General features: G+C 45.5%; 1 protein-coding gene across 2 annotated transcripts in view; it reads left to right on the top strand.

Moving 5' to 3' along the window:
• The window catches only part of C5 (complement C5), a 75,096-nt gene that overhangs the window by 5,212 nt on the left and 55,310 nt on the right, over nt 1-14,574 (top strand). For both annotated transcript variants that reach the window (XM_025432488.3, XM_035696929.2), the window contains exons 3-7: nt 1,447-1,609; nt 5,992-6,062; nt 9,152-9,243; nt 11,379-11,461; nt 13,748-13,838. In XM_025432488.3, coding sequence (XP_025288273.3) covers nt 1,447-1,609; nt 5,992-6,062; nt 9,152-9,243; nt 11,379-11,461; nt 13,748-13,838 — 500 coding nt within the window. The remainder of the gene's footprint in view (nt 1-1,446; nt 1,610-5,991; nt 6,063-9,151; nt 9,244-11,378; nt 11,462-13,747; nt 13,839-14,574) is intronic.

The raw sequence follows: 14,574 nt of genomic DNA, 5'->3' as shown, positions 1-14,574 counted from the left end.
AAATTCTAACCAAATGCAAGAATTTTTGCATGTATGTTCTTGATTGTAAATGCTCGAATTTCTTAAATACTTCCACTTACTAGATTTATTAAGAATTAAAATTAATTTTCCCATTAATTTCAGTGGACACTCTTCTCCGATGTCACTAAGATTTTTAGTGTGCTGTTACTATTAAGTTTAAATCAATCAAATTTAACTAAAATAAAAAAATTCAGTTCATGACTCATAGTAGCTCCATCCAGGGGCTCATGTAGCCACATGTGACCGGCAGCTGCTGTGTTGGACAACGTAGATATTGAAAGTTTTCACCATCATAGAAAGTTCTCATGTCTCGTGGAGACTCAGATAATCAATTGAAAGATTAAATAGAGAATCAAAACTTGATGCCTATCTTTACCACTTGATTTTTTAAAAATATTTATTTATTTATTTATTTATTTTTTTTTATTTATTCATGAGAGACACAGAGAGAGAGGCAGAGACACAGGCAGAGGGAGAAGCAGGCTCCCTGCAGGGATCCCGAGGTGGGACTCGATCTCGGGACCCCAGGATCATGTCCTGGGCGGAAGGCAGGGGCTCAAACTTTGAGCCACCCAGGGATCCCTCAGCACTTGATTTTATCTCAACCTTATAACATGTCTTTGTTTGCCAATTGTCTGAGGTTATGCCAAGGCCTTTTCTGTAAAGAGGGTCCCCTCATTGGAGGTTCACATCTTATTATTACAAGTCATACCTTTAATGAATCATCTTTGTTCACAGTTTCTGTTCCTTTAAAGTGGAGAAAGATTTAAAGACACTTCCAGGGCAGTCTGAGTGCAGCATCTCCCTAGGTTGTTACCTTCTCCCAAACTTTGACTGCGTTCTCACACGTTTGGCTCCACAGCAGCTGGTTTTAGTGATTAACTTGGATCCCATGTTTCCAAAGCCTGAGTTTTCATAGAAACACTTTTTTAAATTACTCCTTATGTATTATATGTGTATATCGTGCAATGTAAAGTGGATAATTACAATTATGTACGTGAGATAAGAAAGCATGTGGCTCAATCAGTGGGAGGAGAGGGATGGAGATAGAGTACAACGTGTTCTGAACATCAGTAAGGATGTGGAACTGAGGGAGTGGACGGCATGAGCTCAGTGCTGATGGAGTGAAAGTTTGTGAAGAAGCTTCTGTAGGAGTTTTACTAAATGTATATAAAATCTAGGAAACATGGAAACTAAAAGACTTAACTGCTTAAAGCTAAATATTGGCTATGATATTTGACACTGATAGGCTTTGGGTAGAATTTATTCACTATTCTGGTTTTTGTACTACTTGTTAAATGGTTAAATACACATACTCATTTTTTTGTTGTTGTTGTTCTAATGAGATGACCATGGTGTTTAGAAAATCAACATGTTTTATAACCTAAAAATTATACTCTAAAACGTCAACATTTTCTTTTACAGATACAACCCAAACAGTTGTCTGGAGGACAAGGCCCAGTTTCACATGTGTATTTGGAAGTTGTATCGAGGCATTTTTCAAAATCAAAAAAAGTGCCAATAACGTATGACAATGGATTTCTCTTTATTCATACAGACAAACCCATTTACACTCCACAACAGTCAGGTAGGATATAAGATGCTTCTTTCTCTGGTGGAGAAGAGGGGTGATTGACATATTGTAGAGATTTTTAACACTTAAAATTAAGTGGAGACAAGTTTCTAACTTGCTCAAAGAGTCTCAACTCCCAATGACTTTTACATTTATAAATAGCATTTTAATTTAAAATTTGTATAGAAATTGTGAAATGAGCAATTGATTTATTTTTTTTGAAATGAGCAATTTAAATTTTTTTTAATTAATTAATTTATGATAGTCACAGAGAGAGAGAGAGAGAGAGAGAGACACAGGCAGAGGGAGAAGCAGGCTCCATGCACCGGGAGCCCGATATGGGATTCGATCCCGGGTCTCCAGGATCGCGCCCCAGGCCAAAGGCAGGCGCTAAACCGCTGCGCCACCCAGGGATCCCCTGAAATGAGCAATTTAAACTTAAATATAAATTTTAAATGCGGGATCCCTGGGTGGCGCAGCGGTGTGGCGCCTGCCTTTGGCCCAGGACGCGATCCTGGAGATCCGGGATCGAGTCCCACGTCGGCTCCCAGTGCATGGAGCCTGCTTCTCCCTCTGCCTGTGTCTCTGCCTCTCTCTCTCACTGTGTGCCTATCATAAATAAATAAAAATTAAAAAAAAAAAAAGTAAATAAAATAAAATAAATTTTAAATGCATATGGAAACTACAAAATCAACAATTATATTATCTGTCCCACTGGTTATTTCCGTGAAGAGAAGCTTTTTAAAAATCGTGAAATGTTGCATTATATCTTATTCATTAAACAAACATAAGATGTAATTGCAAATATAATTTTGGCAACGGGAAAATAATTTATCATAGAGCCATGTTCATGTTTAAAAAAAAAAAAGGTTCCTTGGACTTTGGAGCTATTCCTCTAATTCAGAAAATAAATCCAACTCTAAGGGATCAGAGGTTTCGGCCAAGAATAAGCTGGGTCACAGAAATAAGTGGATATTAATGTTCTAAGGGGACCTACCTAAGAAAGTTTCTAATAGAAGATGTTCGTGTCCGTAGTTCTGTTGGTGGGAGAAACGGCAGGATGGGGATAGCGGTCGGGGCTGTGTGATTGAGACACGGCTGGACGGATTCCCAGTGAGCCAAAGGGAAAGCCCAGTGAAGTGTAAAAGCTGCCCACACACGGTCACTTGTGCGCAGTCGTTTGAATCCTGTATCTCCCCGGCTCACAATCACTGTGGGGCACGTCAGGGCTGGAAGAGGACACGGTGGGGGCCGCGTAGGGAGCTTCCCAGTGCTACTGGGGCCGGGAGGCAGGTGGGCTCCGGAGCCCCTTTCCCACGGTGCATCCCTGCTACCTGCTGGCGAGGGTGCAGGTCGAGGGACAGAGCGGAGGGCCGCGCGGCAGCAGGAGCTCCTGTTCCGGGCTCGGAGCGGGAGGGCCCCGAGGGGAAGGGACGTCGCTCAGCCTGACCACGCTGTCATTGCTGGAGCAGAACCGTCTCTGACTCCAGGAGGACTCGGTGTGCACATGCAGCCCGTGGGGCCGGGCCCGTTAAACCGCGATCAGCCCTAGAAGCTAGTGTATGTTTGGCCGCGTCCTCCTCTTCTATTAAAGGACGAATTTAGAAGGTTGGAGACTCCGAGGCCAAAGTGTCTGCGTCCAGACCCCAGCTTCGGCTGTCTGAGCTCTGCACCCCTGCCCTTGTTACCCCTTGTTACTCGACCTCCCCGAGCCCCACTTTCCTCTTCTGTAAAACAGAGACAGTCAGAGAACCCCCCTCCCAGAACTGTGAGAGGTCGGTGACTTCACACGGGCCGAGCGCCCGAACCCGTGCCCAGAGCAGGGGAGCACTGGGAAGGTGCTTTCCCCTACTGTTTGATCTGTGGGATGGCACGGAGCCTTATTTACGCAGAAGAAGGGAAAAAAAATTACTTAAAAGTAGTTCTCTTAGAAATTGGTTAAACCTTGTTATCTGGAGCTCCCAGGTCCTAATCCACCCACTTAATCTGAAGATCCTTGGGGGATTTCTTTAGTATAAGCACCTTTAGGGTAAAGGCTTCAATCTCCAAGGCTTTGAGGGATAAGGACTTTAGAATATTGACCCAAATCCTCCAATTCTATGCAGTCTGTGTCCCGCTTTCCCCCCAGCTTTATCAGTCACCATCTATCTCCCTGTCTGTGGAAACCAGCCAAGCTGACCTGTTCTCGTTGCCTTCTCACTCTATCCCTCCTCGCCGCCCCCACGCGAGGCCTGGTGCACTCACCCGCCAGCCCCACCTTGGCCTTGCTGACGTCTGCTGCACCCTTACGTGTCACCGCGTCACCTGTGGAGCAGCCTGGCCTGGCCTCTCTGACGGCGCCAAGTCTCCCCCTTCTCTGTGCTCGGGAAGCCAGGCTGTGTGCACTCATGTGCGTGGGTTTGCTCTCTCCTCCACCCCCTGGAAGGCTTCCCTGGGTCGCCCCCCCCCCGCCCTGCCTCCCGGTCCAGCACAGCGCCTGCACGGAGGAGCCATTCAATACATTTTTTAAAAGCCTAATAAGCCCTATCTGTGGCACCAGGGAATGCTCTTGATGTTGCCTCCGGCACACTGTTACCATGAAGACAAGATGAATTTTCTTGTTTTTTTTTTTTTTTAAGATTTTATTTATTTATTCATAGACACAGAGAGGCAAGATGAATTTTCTAATCTCAACACAGACCGGGTTAGAAGGTAGATGAGTAGTCGTCATAGAAATAGTAATACTAAAACAAAAATAATAAGCATTTGTTGAGTGGTTGTCATGCACCAGGCAGTGTGAAAGCCTTGTCTCATTTAGTTCTCATCAAGCAAGATGCGAGCCACTCTTTCTTACAGATGAGGGAACTAAGATTCTGAGGGACGGAGTCCCCACCCCAGGACCCCAGGAAGTAGTAGGCGTGGGAGTGAAAGCAAAGTTTTGAACGCCTGGGCCCCAGCTCTTCACTCAGGCCATACTGCCTCGGGCCAGGCCGCATCTCGGTGATGCTTGGGGACGAACCGGGTGTGTCTGCAATACGGGAGGGAGGACACAGGTGGGGAAGAGCGAGGGGAGGGAGGAGGCAGGGTGTGCGTGGGGCGGGTTGCTGAACATTTTGCTTTGACCTTATGGTCTCAGTGAAACCAGTTTTGGAGAGTTTACTGTGACTTCTTACGTGGAGCTCTCCATAATACTGACCCTTTATTTATTTATTTTTATTTTATTTATTTATTCATGAGAGACAGAGAGAGAGAGAGAGGCAGAGACACAGGCAGAGGGAGAAGCAGGCTCCAAGCAGGGAGCCCGATGCAGGACTCGATCCCGGGTCTCCAGGATCACGCCCTGGGCCAAAGGCAGGCGCCAAACCGCTGAGCCACCCAGGGATCCCCAATACTGACCCTTTAAAAGGCGTATGGCTCCAGTTCAATTTTATTTTGTGAGTTAAGTTTTGGCCACGAAAGGACTTGAGCATCAGTAATGAATGTCAGAGAAATCACAGTGTGTCACGCTGGAACGATCGGCACGTCTCAGGCAGCTAAGAGCTCAATTCTTTTTTTTTTTTTTTTAAGATTTTATTTATTTATTCATGATAGTCACAGAGAGAGAGAGAGAGAGGCAGAGACACAGGCAGAGGGAGAAGCAGGCTCCATGCACCGGGAGCCCGATGTGGGATTCGATCCTGGGTCTCCAGGATCACGCCCTGGGCCAAAGGCAGGCGCCAAACCACTGCGCCACCCAGGGATCCCCTAAGAGCTCAATTCTAAGCAGATGGCCGTTGTTGGAAAGGCAGGGACCTATTAATGGGCAGAAAGAAACGGAGAGAACTAACTGTTCTTGAGCTCTTGCCGTTACTCATTTAACAATGATGCAATAATGGTCGGATTCGGCTCAATGAATCTAACAAAACCACACAGTTCAAAGCTGCCTTCAGCGACAATACGGGACACTTTGGGGCCTTGCTGGTTTTTCTATGCGCAAAGGTGTGTAATGTCAAAATCAAACTTATTTTCCACTAAAACCTACAATCCTAATAGGAGACAATATATTATATTCCCATATAACCATATGGTAGCGATCACTATTTTGCTATAATGAAATTCTCGGTAAACCGTGGCGTAATGTGTGTTCCCAAAAAGTTGTATGAAAATATGTCCTAATAAACTGGACTGTACTTAAATCCACTAGGAAAAAATGGCTCTTTAAAGGAATCCAAGAGGATTCTCTTCAAAGGAAAATCATCTTTAGTAACTTATATGTCTGTAAACTAAGTTTTTCTTTCCTTTAAATATGAATTTTTGTGTATTGTTTTTTGTGACTTTTAAAAAAGTATACTCATCTCTTTTAAGGATGATCATTGTAAAAAAAAATCAAAATACCCCGTGTTTAGCCGAGGTTTTGATGCTATCAATTGTTCTTACAGTAAAGGTTAGAGTTTACTCACTGAATGATGACTTGAAGCCAGCCAAAAGAGAAACTGTCTTGACTTACATAGTAAGTATGGTATTTATTTAAATAACAGCTTAACTCGTCCTCAGGATAAGCTGCATGGTCCCCTAACGCTGCCCTACCGTCACACTAACTCATCAATGTTGGGTAAACGGTTATTTAACATCTTCTGTAACATTTGAGTCTATACCTCTACAACAGATACATGCAAAAAGCTCGTGAAAATTACCTTTCCGCAAGTTATGACTTGAATGAAATCCTTTATATCCTTCACTGTTTCTTTCCTAAAGAGCATCCATCAATTGCCAAGAATTGGCTGAATGTTAATTATTACGTATGAGATTTTTGGTTTGTATAATTCAAGATAAAGAATCACAGTCTGGGCCCTTGCACTTAGGAATCTCAGAGGTTAGTGACATACTAACACGTGTGAAAAATAGTGTCAGACGGTGAAATAAGGGTCAGCAGTTAGCAGCCCTTCATCAGCTGAGACTCGCATAACAGAGTGACGTGCACACGCGCAGCAAGCTCCCGAGGTCTTACCCAGTTCGTGTTACGACCCTGTATGGTTTCTGGGGGAAATAGCTGTGCACCTGTTAAGAGTCGGTTTATCACCTATGGTCTTTCCCTAAAGGCTGCAGCACCTTTTCTCCTGTGAACAACCCTATACGACAAAAACCTCCCCAGACCCCAAGTAAAAAGGGGAATGTATAGGGATGACCCCGAATGCTTTACAGCTCACGAACACCACAGGCCCTCGCAGACTTCCACGCCCGACTATTTTACACCGAGTGACGTGAGTGTGCCGAGGCTGTGGTTGATAACTGCAGCTCTCCCCACGAACCCCGGCGGCCCAGAAGACATTAGGGAGGCCAGGGACACATCAAGGCAGAGGTGACCCGGGAGCTGGGCCTGGAACAATGAGTAGAACTGAGAGCAGAGGAGGAACATGGGCGGGTTGCGGGAAGGGAGGGCCAGAGAGACCAAGGGGGTCGGAGGGGGGAAACCACCCGACCGCAGAGCAGGGGCGTCCCCGCGAGCCCAGGGCCAAGATTTGAAGGTTAGACCAGGGCCAGACAGTCGGACAGGCGGGCCTCGACGCCAGGGCTCCTGGGGCAGGCTGTAGGGAGTCACTGCGGGGCCGCTGAGGGACAGGACCCAGGAGGGAAGGCCCCGGCGGGGCTGTTGCAGAAGACTCTGGAAGCAGGAGGAGGCGGCCCCTCAGCAGGGCAGTGCAGGGGGCGGCCTCAGACTGCCCGGGTGAGGCGGGGAGGGTCGCGCTGAGCCCCTGGAAGCCCGTGGGGCTGCCCAGGTCACGGCAACAGTCAGTGTGTGCCCACTTGTCCTACAGCTGCGAGGTCTTTCCTCCGAACCCAAGATCAGAGTGTAGTGTAGACACGCCCACTGAGGGTGCTGGGGGGCGAGCCCCCAGCGCAGGCAGCGGGGATCCGGTGGGACAGATGCGTGGCTCAGAGAGAGCAGAGCGGGCTGCGGGGCTGATGCCCTGGGGCACAACTTGTGTCATGTCATGTCGTGTCATGGGTTTTTAAGATGTTATTTATTTGTGAGATGCACAGAGAGGCAGGGACACAGGCAGAGGGAGAAGCAGGCTCCCTGTGGGAAGCCCGACACAGGACTCCATCTGGGACCCCGGGGTCATGCCCTGAGCCAGAGGCAGGTGCTCCCCCACTGAGCCCTCCAGGCGTCCCTAGAATGGGTTTCAATTAAAGACATAGACACGGGGTTTTAAAAAATAGTGAAGACCGTCCTATTAAGAAATAGCATGAGTTTTCCAACGGCGGCAGGAAGGTCCTAAGAAGTGAGATAGCAAATAAAGTGGCTAAATGGTATAGGGTATGGGGTACAGGTAATGGTATAGAGTATAGGGTATAGGTAATGGTATAGGGTATAGGTAATGGTATAGGGTATAGGTAATGGTTATAAGGTATAGGGTATAGGTAATGGTATAGAGTATAGGGTATAGGTAATGGTATAGGGTATAGGGTACAGGTAATGGTATAGGGTATAGGTAATGGTATAGGGTATAGGTAATGGTATAAGGTATAGGGTATAGGTAATGGTATAAGGTATAGGGTACAGGTAATGGTATAGGGTATAGGTAATAGTATAGGGCGATGAAGGGAATGAAGAAGACCAACAGTTCACATGCCGTTTTTCTGTCAGAAGATACTAGAGGATGTGGACAGATGCTCTTTATTTCTCCTGGCTGAGCTTGAGTGATGAAAAACCCTGCACCACACAAGGAAGAGTGGACCATGTGTGAGCTGCCCCTAGGAAGAGAGGATTGAGGAATCCGACCCCAGAGCCGCAGGGAATCCCAATACAAGAAGCACCTGGAAACCATGCTCAAGAGAGACCATCTGGGAAGGACTGTGCGTGATCGACCGCAGGGATGAGGAATGGCCTCCAGAAGACGTTAGCTGCGAGCCTCATGCTTGTGCAGAATAGACCTTTGTAACTCGAGGGAAAATACCTTAAACTTCCGGCCACGAATTGCACAGTCACGGCACACGGTGCTGCATTCCCGGGCTAGGGTCGCCCTGACCCTACCTGTCGTGCGAAGAAAGTAAATACCTCGTCTGGCTCATTCTCAAGCCTACACACAAAGGGGCGTCTACGGGGAAGCTTTGCGAAACCTCTCAAGCTTGTTTAACCTTCCCCAGTGTCTCCTCGGGCTCAGGGGCCCACGGTTCACAGGTAGAGAGTGCGCAGCCAGGAGAAGCGTTTCAGAGGGTATTTGCTCTGGAGAGACCTCAACTGAACAGATGCGAAATTTAGATTCTGGGGTCTGTAAAGCCTGCAGGTTCACATCTGTTTGGTTAGAACATCAATTATTGTTACATTGGCCTTTCTAGTGACACAGTAGGAAGTGGCGTGTCTTCTGGATAATTGAGCAAGGCTGTCCCGGGCGCTCAACAATGCTCTCCCCTCCCGCTCCCCACCTCCGGCCTCCCCCCTTCCTAATCCGAAGACGTAGACATTTGTCAGTAAACACTTCCGTAGGTCAAAGATAACATAATCAGTTGATTCTCTCTCTCTCTTTTTTTTTTTATCAGTTGATTTTCTTTCTTAATGTGACTTGCATGCTTGAGGTTGTTTGTTTTTATTCAAAGGATCCCGAAGGATCAGAAGTGGACATCGTAGAAGAAAATGATTATACTGGAATCATCTCTTTTCCTGACTTCAAGATTCCATCGAACCCTAAGTATTTTAAAGTATTTGTTGCTAAAATTTTCTCTAGAAAGCACATCTAGACCTTTGGGTTGTGAGGCAGATGATCAGCCAAGTGCAGCCACCGGTGACACCAAGGGTGTAAGAAGCGAGGGCGCGTGGGGGGCGCAGAGACCTCGTGCGGCGCTGTCCTGCGTGCTGACACGACGTGACACCGGAGCTCACCCACCGGGCTGCAGGCACGATGAGATGAGTAAGAGTAGAAAGGCCCGAAAACTCTCTAAATAAAAAATGAAAAGGACACGATGTAAGATTGAACATTAAAAAAAAAATTAAGTCTAATGAGAAGTGAGGCCCAGTTTCTGGCAAACGACAACCCCCCGGTACTTCCCTCCAGCCCTCTTTATAGACAGAAATAAAAGTTTGGCCGCAGCAAGAACGGTCCCTGGGCTTTTCTTCATCATAGAACCACCGACCCTCTACCCTTCAAGGGATCTAACGGGCGGTCAGTCCAAAAGCCTGGCTGGCCCCCGCCTTGCTCTGGGGGTGACGATCCTCCGTGGTCTGTCTGCGTAGACTCCCAGAGGGCAGCGTCCTCAGAGCCACGTCGGGTTTTGGCCTCATGTTGAAGGATTTGAGGACATGTCTGGACAGAATTCAATATGATAGGTATTTGGTGAACACATCCTGGCATGTGCAAGACGCATAGAAGTGAGTGACCCCATCCCCGCCTCCAAGGAGCTCGTAACGGGTGGGACAAACAAGTGCATTGGTGAATGGTTGACCCCGTGAACCAGAATCTCCTCGCGGTCATTTTTCTGCCCTCTGGAAGGGAGTCTGCAGTTCATTTGCTGTCTGCAGGGAATTCACGGAGGGTTTTCTAGAAATTACGTGAGCGAAGTTGGGGATTTACTTTTAAAATTGTAGACTCCTTGAAGATACTGCATGCACATAGCACAGAATTGCTCTTACCGTTTTGTGACTATTTTCGTTTATCCGACCATTACCCAACTTTATCTTATGCCATTTGCTCCTTGACAGATTGTGTGTCAGACATGGTGGCCGCTCATGATCACTACTTTGCTACCCCAGTACCTTTGCACATGTCGTCCCCTCTGGGCTTCACCTTGCTCTTCACAAGGCTGACTTCTTTTTATTCTCGAGGACACAGAATAAACGCTCCCTATTCAGAGAGGGTATTCCTAGATGCACAGTTTAATGTGCTCCCTCTCCCTTTAAAACTCTTCTATTATTGATTTACTTCACGGCACTCATCTCAGTGTCACACTTATTTGTTTGCTTTTTTAATTTGCCTTTTTACTTTGTGTTGCTCACTGTTGTATCTTCAGCACTTTAACATAATAGGCACTTGATGAATCTTCATTGAATTAATGATGATGATGAAAGTCATAATACTAAGTGTATTGATTGCATAACCAACATGCAAGATAAATATTATTTTTTTCATTGCACAAATGAGGTTAAGCAACTTGCCCAAACCCAATCTGCCGGTAAATGGTGAAGTAGGAATTGGAAACCCCATGAACTGTTAGCTCTACAAAGACAGAAATTCTTCTATTTTGTTCACTTTTATCTCCAGTTCTCACTCCAGTGCTCAGTAAATATTTTTAAATGAAGATTGTTAATCAAACTCGGGTCATTTTCCTCTTTAAACAAACCGTACTTTGTCTCTAACCCTAACTTGTTTTGTGTGAGGTGTGAGCTTTATCATCTGGATAAGTCTGACATGTTATGTGCTTCTAGAGATGTTGGTATGGATGTCCTACCATGGATTTTATTTTATTTTATTTTATTTTATTTTTTTCCTACCATGGATTTTAGTATTATATTAGTATAACTATGGCCCAGGTTTAAGTTAGTCCTCAGGTTTCATAAACTCTTCAAATCAAAACTGTTGACTATGTTAAGACAAAGTACCTGAAGAAAATAATATATGAAAAACTCATTCCTAAGAAATTTTTAGTAGCCCCCAAACACTCAATTATTTCTATTTTATACTTAAAGCTCTGCACAAATAAAATATATTACTCAGGCTAAATACATCTCTACTTTCTTTTTCCTCATTAGAACAGGAATTGATTAGATGTCCTCTGGACAAATTAAAAATATTTGATGACTTCTATGATTTTAAATATGTTGTCTCCACAGATACGGTGTGTGGACAATCCGAGCTAAATATAAAGAGGACTTTTCAACGACCGGAACCACACAGTTCGAAGTCAAAGAATATGGTAATTTGTGACAATTAAAAGTTTACCTGTAAAAAGTTAGTGCTTTTCCAGTAATGCTTCTCATTAGTGGACTGGACGCAGGATCACCCCGGACGACGATGACGCAGCTTGGCTGGGATGGTTGGAAGTACTGGCCGAGGAGGTGGGGGGACGCCCACACTCAGTTCCCTTGAGCAAGCTCATCTGCCTCTCTGGACTCGTGTTCCTCATCATAGAGCCGGGAGGGACCTAGTGACCCATGGAGCCTGATGAGTTAACGTCCAAAATTATGATTTTAGGAGAAAATTAAATAGGCAGAGATGAGATGAGCAGAACCCAGTAAGACTAACGATTTACTCAGATCATTACACCCAGTTAGTGACAGAACAAGAACTGTTGGATTTCCGTCCCCCTCGTTCAGCTCGCATCCCCTTATTTTCCTTCTAGCTCAGAAATCTGATATATTTATCTGAAGATTTAAGATATTCTTATTTTGAAATCAATCGTATTAATGGACTAATAATTAACATATAAATAGCTTATCTTTCCATTTCTTATAGTTGTTTACTAGAGCATTTGTGCATTCTGATATCAAATTTAACTTTTTTTTTTGCTTGAGGTCATTTTTTTTATTCCTCCAGGAGATTTATTAATAATCTAGAGAATAGATACACAAATGTTAATGATTAGCGAACAAAACAGTGACCAGAAATATTTGTTACTGAAACAGCTTTAAAGATTATGGGCTCTCAATAAGCTGTAATCCCAACTGATCTTGCTTCCTCCAAGTATTTTTACTGTGTGTATCTAGAATTTGTCCACCTCTTACTATCTGAGGCGACCCTCACCAGGGCCTCGCCAGGCTCCTCCTGCCCGGCTGCAAAAGCCTCCTAGTTGCCGCCTCCTCTTCCAAGCTACTTGGTGTTGGCCAAAATAATCTTGAAATGCAGATCTCATCATGTTAGTTCACTTTTGAAAAGTCCCCAATTGTTCCTCATTCCTTTGCCAACAAAAATCAAAATCCTTATTTTAAGCTGGCCCCGGCCTTCCTCCCCTTGGGCCTCATTTTATACTGTTCATCCCCTTATTTCCCTCCAGCCGGTAACTTCGGATACGCTGTTCATCTGCCTGGAGTACTTTTCCGTCCCTCATCACCTAGCTAACTCCTACACATGTTTCAAGTCTCAGCTAAAAAGCCATTCATTCAGCAAATCTTTTCCTAATTTCTCTTTCCTGGGAAGGATTCCCTGCACTTATATATTGGTTTTCATTCCTGTGGCGTAGGTGTTTATCTGTGTGATTATTTGCTTGTCACTGTCTTCGCTGCTTGGCTGCGAGCTCAGTAAGGACAGGGTTCAGTGCCTTTCCGTTCACTGTGACATCCCTGCTGATGGGACTGTGCCTGCTGATAGCAAGTAGGTATCAGATGGCAGGATGGAGTGTTCCCTGCACCTCATTCCGTGGAGAGAACCCACCCGCCTTCATCTCGGGCAACAGAAACGCACCGAGGGCAGCAAAGTGCATTCCCCTTTCTCCATCTGGAGACCACGCGCCACATCTGAGGACGACGATCCCACTTACACCGCGTCCTTCTTTGTCCACAGTATCAGAGCCGCTCAGCTACCCAGTAGAGCTAGAATCCATACGCCCTGGTGCAGGGTCTTACTGTAAAGAGAAGGCAGCGCCACGTCAGTAGGTGAAACTGTTTTCTCTCAGGCAATCGAGAGAGAGGAAGAGAGAGAAAGAGAGAGAGAACGCCTCCTTTCTGCCCTATTTTAAATTTTGCATGGGTGTTCTTTCTTTTAGCTAATTGTAAGCTTTCCCTTCTTGACTAGAGTCCGAGTTCTATATTGGAATGTAGAGACTGGATGGGTTTTATCTACGAGATATGGAAGGAAAGTGTCAAATGAGCAAGAGTTTTCCTTTCCTATTTTCAATTTGGTAAACACTCATGGAGGGTGCACTGTGCTTAAGACTCATGAAGAGGGTGGGAGAGGGAGAGATACAAAGACGCACAGCGTGGGGTCTCTTCTGTCTTCACGGACCCCATAGGCTAGCGAAGGAAATAAACAATCGCCTATAATAAATGCTGTGATCAAAGTGGAAGCAAGGAGCTTCTGGCACACAAAGCTGGAGAGCCCTCTGACTGGCAGAGCGGGAGGCGCCCGCAGGTTGACAGTGATGGTGACGATCCTGACGATGACAGGCGGACGTGCAGGTGGAGTTGACGTCACAGCTTGGGTAACCGCCAGAGGGAAGGCTACTCTAATGTAAATCGTAAAATGGCTTCTTTGTTTTTATTTTCAGTGATGCCACATTTTACTATCTCAATAGAACCAGAAAAGAGTTTCATTGGCTATAAGGACTTCAATAATTTTGAAATTACTATAAAAGCAAGGTAAAAAAGTTTCTTTCTTTGTCTTTTGTTGTTGTTGTTGTTTTTTGTTTGTTTTTGTTTTTTTGTTTTTGTTTTTTTTCAGATTACCCAGCTAAATTGAGTGCCAAGTCTGGTTGGTGACAATTTGTCAAAGTGAGAAGTGTGACTTTTCCCTCCCTTTACTGAGATATCATTGACACGTAACATTGTGTGCGTTTGAGGTGTACATTGTCTTGACCTCATGCACTCGCATGTTGCTGAGCTCTGTGATTTACTGGCAGTGTTTTCTATGACTTTGGGATTGGCTGATTGAGGAGACATCAGCCTATGGTTTGCTTACCTGTTATAACTTTCTTTAATTCTGATTTTAGCTTTTTTTGGTTACACACAGAAAAAAAAAAATCCTAAAGTTCTAAGTTCAATGTGTGTGTTTAGGAGCCAGCGTAACTGAGGACGTTAGGACCAAGATAGGAAGGCCTTACTTCTTGTCTTGTCTTGTGGCTTCCTCAGCCAGCTAATGCTACGTGGCTGCTTCAAGAGCCTGAGCTTTAAAACCTCGACCCTTTATGGGGCACCGGGGCTGTTCAGCTGACCTGGGCCAGGCTGAGTGTCAGCGGGCTCACCTGTGCGCCTGCAAGCCATCAGCTGGTGGCCTGGGGGCTGGCTGGTCCCAGCAGGTCGTACTCACATGCTGGCAGTTGACTAAAGTCTCAAAGACAGTTGGACTTGGTGTGTCCCTCATCATCCAGCAGACGAG

This window comes from Canis lupus, chromosome 11 (genome assembly GCF_003254725.2).
Source record: "Canis lupus dingo isolate Sandy chromosome 11, ASM325472v2, whole genome shotgun sequence".
Classification (NCBI taxonomy): domain Eukaryota; kingdom Metazoa; phylum Chordata; class Mammalia; order Carnivora; family Canidae; genus Canis; species Canis lupus.
Note: the sequence above shows the minus strand (reverse complement) of the source record. Positions and strands in the feature narration are given on the sequence as shown.